The sequence below is a fragment of the Helianthus annuus genome, chromosome 16, assembly GCF_002127325.2.
Source record: "Helianthus annuus cultivar XRQ/B chromosome 16, HanXRQr2.0-SUNRISE, whole genome shotgun sequence".
In the NCBI taxonomy this organism is placed as follows: Eukaryota; Viridiplantae; Streptophyta; class Magnoliopsida; order Asterales; family Asteraceae; genus Helianthus; species Helianthus annuus.
The window spans coordinates 144,151,211-144,158,733 of NC_035448.2; the positions used below are offsets into that span (position 1 = coordinate 144,151,211).

Below are 7,523 nucleotides of genomic sequence, written 5' to 3' on the forward strand. Positions count from 1 at the left end.
ATTTAGGGATAAACAGGTTGTTTGTTTGGGGGTTATGATATGAAGGTTAGTGGTTATGGCCGGTGGTCGACAGGTGATGATGGTGGTGAGTGTCGGCAGGTGGTGGCCGGTGAGGTTCTTGGTGGTGATGTCTGGTTATGTGGTTATGGAGAGAGAGCAAAGAGAGAAACTAGAGAGAGGAGATGGTGTATCTTTGTGTTATATATGTATAATAATAATATAATAAAATATCTTTTTAGGTTGGATAGGAAAGACTAAAATGCCCCTTATTTTATACTTGAAATTACCAAAATACCCTTTTAATTAACATGCAATATGGATGGAGTTAGAGCCGGGGAGTGAAATCATAAAAGGCTTCAAAGATGAGGGAGTAAAATGGCTATTTTTAAAGATTTAGGGCAAAACCGTTAAAGTGACCAAAACACAGGGAGCAAAACGGAAGTTTACTCTATACTTTTTCTTCAATACAATACATAAATAAAAGATAATTAAAAAGAATCTGTTGTCCTTTTTATTTGATTTTTACATGGATAAAATGAGTTTTTGCCACTTCTAGAGACTTATTGGTTTGTGGTTAGAAAATGAGAAATTATAGTAAACAACCCGTCGCAATGCGCGGGTTTACGTCAACTCGTTAGAAACATATACAAGAAGCTCGAGATCAGAAAGAAACGTTCAAACAAAAAAATGGATTTTGAGTTGGAGAGTTGCTTATGTTGACTCCAGCGTAGCTTACGCTTGATTGACAGCCTACATTGACTTCAGCGTAAGCTATGCTAGATTATTGGCCTACACAAGCTAATTTTTGTCTTTCACAGAGCTCGCATAGGCTGCACGGAGGTTGACATAAATTATATAGAAAAACACATTGCAATTGACAGATATTTCATCACAATAAACGTCGTAAAATATCTCATCGCATGCAAGCTAGCGACGACTGACACTTCCCATCTTCAAATCAGTCATAACATGGTGACAGTTTTGTTCCGTGAAGAAGCCGTCACTAATACTAGTTGATTGGGTAGAAGCTATAGTTTTCAACGGTAAACAAAATGTGAATGAATATATACTATTAGTAGAAACTCGTGTGATGCTGCGGCGGCGACAATTTATAACGCGGTACTTGTTTCTGTTAGCTTATCAACCCCTCGTGATATAATGTATAATACTTATGTTAGTATTCTTAGTCGTGATAAATTTCTATTCATGATTATAAAATAACTAGTAAAATTCCCCGCGCTGCGCGGTGGGAAATTTGAACATTATGGATTTGTTTCGATGAGCACAGTACCCGTTCGGTACCAAACCGGTAGTGAAAGTACCGGTACTGGAAAACGGGGAAAAGTGGTACCGGTAACGAATACGCCGGTTCGGTACCGGTACCGAAACGGTATCGTTATTTACCGGTGTTTTACTCGTAAATACTGGTACTTACCGGTGTTTTACTCATAAATACCGGTACTTACCTGTGTTTTACTTGTATTTTTTAAAGGGGTAAAAATCATAATTTTTAACCGATGACAAAATTCTATTTTTTTTTTTTTTTTTGTGGGCAAAAGCATAATTTTATTATGAACTGAGGATAAAAACATAATTTTAAACTGATAGCAAAATTGTAATATTAAAGCGGTGATAAAATCGTAAATTGGTTGGGCCAATTGGTGAGTTCCAGACAGCTACCTGGCACTACTCCATCTTGTGTCTATAGTTATACACTGGGGGCAAAATCGTAATTTGTCTGGGCGGTACCGGTACCGAAACGGTATCGTTATTTACCGGTGTTTTACTCGTAAATACTGGTACTTACCGGTGTTTTACTCATAAATACCGGTACTTACCTGTGTTTTACTTGTATTTTTTAAATGGGTAAAAATCATAATTTTTAACCGATGGCAAAATTCTATTTTTTTTTTTTTTTTTGTGGGCAAAAGCATAATTTTATTATGAACTGAGGGTAAAAACATAATTTTAAACTGATAGCAAAATTGTAATATTAAAGCGGTGATAAAATCGTAAATTGGTTGGGCCAATTGGTGAGTTCCAGACAGCTGCCTGGCACTACTCCATCTTGTGTCTATAGTTATACACTGGGGGCAAAATCGTAACTTGTCTGGGAAAGCAAACAAAAACGATGACAAAAATGTAAATTTAAATTAAGGGCAAAATCGTAATTTAACTGGGAGGAAGAAAACAAAACTAATGGCGATACTGTAAATTTAAACGGGGCAAAATCGTAATTTTGAATCGATGGCAAAATTGTAATTTTTCACCGGGGCAAAAGTATAATTTTATTTTGAAGTGGAGGTAAAAACGGAATTTTAAACTGATGGTAAAATCATAGTTTTAAAGCGGGACAAAATCATAAATTGGTTTAGGGAAAAAAACAAAAAAGTTAAAAAGAAAAAAAAATAATAATAATAACAATATTGCACTCTTCATGCAATTTGATAAATGTAATATAGATAATTTGAAGTGGAGGTAAAAACGGAATTTTAAACTGATGGTAAAATCATAGTTTTAAAGCGGGACAAAATCATAAATTGGTTTAGGGAAAAAAAACAAAAAAGTCAAAAAGAAAAAAAAATAATAATAATAACAATATTGCACTGTTCATGCAATTTGATAAATTGATAAATGTAATATAGATAATAATAATAATAATAATAATAATAATAATAATAATAATAATAATAATAATAATAATAATAATAATATAGATAATAATAATAATAATAATAATAATAATAATAATAATAATGTACACAAGCTGAATTATATTATAATAATAACAATATTGCACACTTGCAGCCCATGAAGCAACAATTGGCTGCACTTCAGCTGCATAGGAGTTTAATACACCTTGAAACTTGTATTTTTCCTTTTCCCTCAACTTTTTACCATATAAATAATGAATTAAAAAAATGTGTAATAATAATAGTACATATTCGAATTACAAATTAGAAGCAAAATAGGCGGTGAAATTCGTGATCATGATTTTTTTTAAAAGTATATATACAACAAAAAATGATAAACCGATAAAACTAACACGTATATAAAGATGAAGATCGAGACCGGTATGTGGAAAATACTCATCTTGCATAATCTTTCCTAGCCCGAAAATGATTTCTCTAAACAGGGAAGGAAAAAGCTTTTTGATATACAAATCTTTTTAGTTTGGAGTTGTCCGAACAGCAACTTTGCGGGGCCGCCTTGAACCGACTCTTCTTCGGCGTCTTGCTGATGGGATCTTTGTGGGATTACTTACAATATGTTCCATGGTTTTGTCTAAAGCCGAAACTTTTGGTGTTTCATCGATTAGAATGGAGGGCGGCATAGTAACAGCAGGTGCCTGTGGAAGCGGCAGCAGCAGCGGCTGTGGTGGTGGCGGAGGCCAATGCTCGAGAATATCACGATGGTATCCCTGAACTACAAAATTTCGCCTTTGACAATCCCAAAACATATGAACGGTCCAATTCGTTTTGGACGTGATCTTATCCCTCACTGTTGAGAAACTAATCTGATCTCGTGAAGTAAACCGGTCAACTTCATTGAACCAAAGACACGTAAAAAGGTTCGAGATAGGAATATGCTCCCGTATTACCACACAGCCTTCCGGTACATCTGCATATTTAAAAACAAATTAAACACAAGCTGATATATAAATTATACAAACTAATTATAATTGTGTGTATCATACCGCTTCTAATAGGAAGTTTAGCCTCTGTATATGGGGTCAAACCCTCTGTTTTATAAAAGTCAATCTGGAAGTCAATGGAAGCATTGTCGTATTTTGAAGCTGCTTTATTAGCTTCGGCTTCTACAAACACGTCGAACCGCTTGTAATGTCTAGATATGGCAAAACTAGCATTCTTCCTCCATAAGAACCTGAATAATTTTAACGATTAGACCTTTTGTTTTTCTTGGCATTTAATCTTATATAAGAAGAGTATATATAAACGTTACGGAAAAAAAAAATAACACCTTTCAAGAATTTGATAAGGATCCACAACGAGCTCGAGTTTGCCATCCACCCATAACGAATAACGAACATTTGGGAAAAGCCTATGTAACAGAAGTTTTGGAACCTGCAAATATGTAACTTCATTAGGAATATTCTATATGTAACTTCAAATAGGGCTTGTTGGTAACGGGTCAAAACTAATTCGGGTTAAACAAGTCTATACATCACCGATATTTATTGTAGAGATTTGACCCATTTGAGATCAAAACACACAGCCCAAACGGGCCCATTCTTAAGTAATGGGTCAAAAGAATTTCTTACAAATGCTGTCAACTTTTTGGGTGTTTCACTATATATCACGAGATAAAAGGGAAAATGACCGCTTTTTGTAGAAAAAAAAAAAAGTTAAACCATGAAAATAATATACCTTTCCATTGCGTCTTGGATCAGTATACGGTAAGTTATGGACAACAACAATTCTCCATAATCCAATTCGTTTGCTATTATCAAGATCACCTGAGTTTCTCAAAAAACTAGCGGTTTCTTCATCAATGAACATGAAAAAGCATACATCTTTCTTTGCGGTTTCACTCATGTTCTTGGGTTGTTTAATCAAATCATAAGCACCTGCCAAACACCAACTTTAGTAAAAACCGACAGGTTAAAAGTGGGAAAGTTTACGTAGAGTGTTATAACATGATACCAAATATCGCTGATGCAACCAACACTCCCCGACACTGATCCATCTCAAAAAGATCCGAATCGTCAATATCGAATCCGGTTTTGTTGCCCGGCCTATCTCCTCTAACAAATCTGCTTGCATAGTTATGCATTAATCAAAGAAGAATTGATGAAATTAATTAAATATATTTTGAACAATTTACTTATGAACGGGCTGATTCTGGTTATGTATTACCTAACGGGCAAGGGCGTAGCTTTGTGGGGGCGGCCGACCCCCCGAACTTTTCGCTCGTTAGTGGAGAGTATGTAGTTTTCGTGTAGAAATTTTTGGGTATATACGTTTTTGACCCCCCGGTTTTATAGAAAATTTTGGTATATACGTTTTCAACCCCCCGGTCGGAAATCTCAAGCTTCGCCACTGCTAACGGGTCAAACATGTAAAAGTAAAGAATCAATAAAAATTATTTGTTACCTCCTAAATCATATATATTTTTTAAATATAGATAATAATTTAAATAATATAATTACCATAATCATATTTTATAGACTAGCTTTCGAAAATTCTTATAAAATATGGACAAGAAGTGTTTCGGGGTCAAGTGTTACTCATTTTGACCCGTCAACCCGTTTCGACCCGTACCAACAAATGACCCATTTTGACCAGTTACTCACCCCCACTTGACCCGTTTGGATAAGAAATCATACCCGCAATGGACAGTCATTGACTGTTTTATGTCGTAAGATTCAAGTCTTTGTTTCAAAGAAGGATATCCACCGAATTCGGAGCCACCAAATTCACTTTTGGTTAGATTTTCTTCATGAATGTATGTTAGGTTTTGGAGAATGGGAGAAAACGATGGGGCGTTTGGCATCATCGCAATAGCTTCTTCGACAGGAAGGTAACACACCGGACATGCTAACATGTGACAAAAACGAAAAAAAAAATTACAAAAAAACATAGAAGTGTATAATGAAGTGTGAGTATATGAAATCATACGACGTGGGCCCGTTCTTTTCTTGTCTGCGGGTGGTGGCGGCATTGGGAAGTTTTCGCAAGGATGGCCATGAGGAAGGGTGTATCCGGTGAAATAAACACGTGGTGGTGGCGGTGATGGCGGTGGCGGTGGCGGTGATGGTGAGACGGTTATAATTGTTTCGTCACTATTTAAAGTGATCATGATTTCATGATGTGCTAATGAAGAATTAACCACATCTACTTTTAGTTCATCATCACTCATCGGTGAAAAATCAGTGACGGAATTATTCTTGAAGTCTAAACTTTGGATATTGTGAACTTCTTGTGTAACTTCGCCTGCAAAGAACCCCAAACATGAACTCTTAACTAATCATATTTAACAACAATCGAAAAATATGAAGTGAAAAACGGTTAGAATAAAAAAAAACCTAAAATTAGATTGAGGTCAAGATCAATCAAGATTCAGTAAATACCAATTAAAACGACGGTTTGATTGCGATCAACAATAAAAAATACAAATTAAGCTAAACATGTACAAAATGCAGTACAATGTACAATGACCCTGAATCCAAATTGAGTTAAAAATCAATCAACATGTGTACAATATGCAGTCAAGTTAAAGACCCATAAATGAAATTGAGCCCAAAATTAATCAAAATGCAGTAAGTTAATATAACTTAAATATTGGTACAAACAACAAAATTAAATTGAGCTAAAATTGTACAAATTGGACAATTTAATAAGGACCCAGAAACTTAATTCAGCTCAGAATCAGTCAAAAAAAAGTTAATATTCACAAAAATGAATTACAACTACGACATAAGAAAGTTAAATGAATTAAAATTGTACAAAATTGAGCTAAAATCAAGCAAATTCAAGTAAAAAATTGGACTTTAAAGAGGATAAAAATCAAACCTTTGCCAACATAAAGTACCCACAACATAGCTGCTAATGAAACAAGACACAAGAACATCATTCCAACCTTCTTCCTATGAGCAAGCTTAAAGATCCACAACAACAAATTCTCCTTAACAAACATCTTTGAAGGTTTCCTTGAAGCAATTGGTGGAGTAGATTGATTTGCTTTTTGTTGTATAAACACTCCACCATTTTGAAACTGTTGTTGATGTTGTAACAAAGACCCATAGCTTGATGATCTTAGACCCAATGACCCACTAGTCATTGCTTTCTTTCCCCCAAAATCTCTTTCATCTCATTCACACAATACCCACAATTGATTGAATCTCGAAACCCTATAAAGACATTAAAGCAAGAAACTTTACCTCATTGGCAGCCTCAAGATCCTAAATTTTTGTTGTTTTTGCAGATCTAGATGGTTTTCTTGTGTTCTTGATTGGTTTTCAGAAACACCCACAAAGCTTTTGATATTGGGGTTTGTGTTAGATCAAAGAATTGGGGTTTTGTTGCTGAGGTGAAGAAGAAGAAGAAGAAGATGTGCAGAGCATGTTTCAGCTGCTCGGTTATTTTCAGTTGTAAAAGATCCTTTTAAAGATTTTAGTGGCACAATCTATGGGTGGTGAATTCGTGTAACTTTTGATCCTACGGTCCCATCATTTTGTTGCTGAATTTTATTATTATTTTAATATTTTGTTTTATTTTTGCGATGTGATGTGATAAGTCATAAGAGTGTACCCTAGAATGAAAGCAAGTCTAACATTGATGTTTTATTTTTGAGGGTTATCTCTTATCTAATTTGATTGTGTAGTGTTTATCAAAACCTTGATGGGTCATGTATAAAATTTGTATGATTATTGATAATCTCAGTTCTCATACCTTATTATTAAACCAGGTTTTACGTATGGTCCATACTTGTCAAATACTTGTAAATTATCTATTGGGGGCAAGTAATAAGGAAAAATCCATGTGAGTTAAGAAAAAAAACTC

General features: G+C 34.7%; 1 protein-coding gene across 1 annotated transcript; it reads right to left on the reverse strand.

Moving 5' to 3' along the window:
- Window positions 1-2,957: 2,957 nt before the first annotated feature.
- Window positions 2,958-7,138, reverse strand: LOC110883871. Its single transcript, XM_022131524.2, has 8 exons — window positions 6,534-7,138; window positions 5,640-5,954; window positions 5,348-5,558; window positions 4,665-4,774; window positions 4,389-4,588; window positions 3,982-4,085; window positions 3,698-3,885; window positions 2,958-3,621 (listed from the first exon to the last, which is right to left on the reverse strand). Exons 1-8 carry the CDS (start codon window positions 6,799-6,801, stop codon window positions 3,170-3,172), a joined length of 1,848 nt encoding a protein of 615 aa, XP_021987216.1. The 5' UTR covers window positions 6,802-7,138; the 3' UTR covers window positions 2,958-3,169.
- Between the last annotated feature and the right edge of the window lie 385 nt (window positions 7,139-7,523).

What these genes read in the sequence shown, in the direction of transcription:
- LOC110883871 (XM_022131524.2), bottom strand. Translation starts at nt 6,801, where the DNA reads ATGACTAGTGGGTCATTGGGTCTAAGATCATCAAGCTATGGGTCTTTG. An exon ending in GGTTGCATCAGCGATATTTG is followed by an intron (nt 4,589 to 4,664) that starts GTATCATGTTAT and finishes GGTGTTTGGCAG; the next exon opens with GTGCTTATGATTTGATTAAA. An exon ending in TAAACTTCCTATTAGAAGCG is followed by an intron (nt 3,622 to 3,697) that starts GTATGATACACA and finishes TTAAATATGCAG; the next exon opens with ATGTACCGGAAGGCTGTGTG.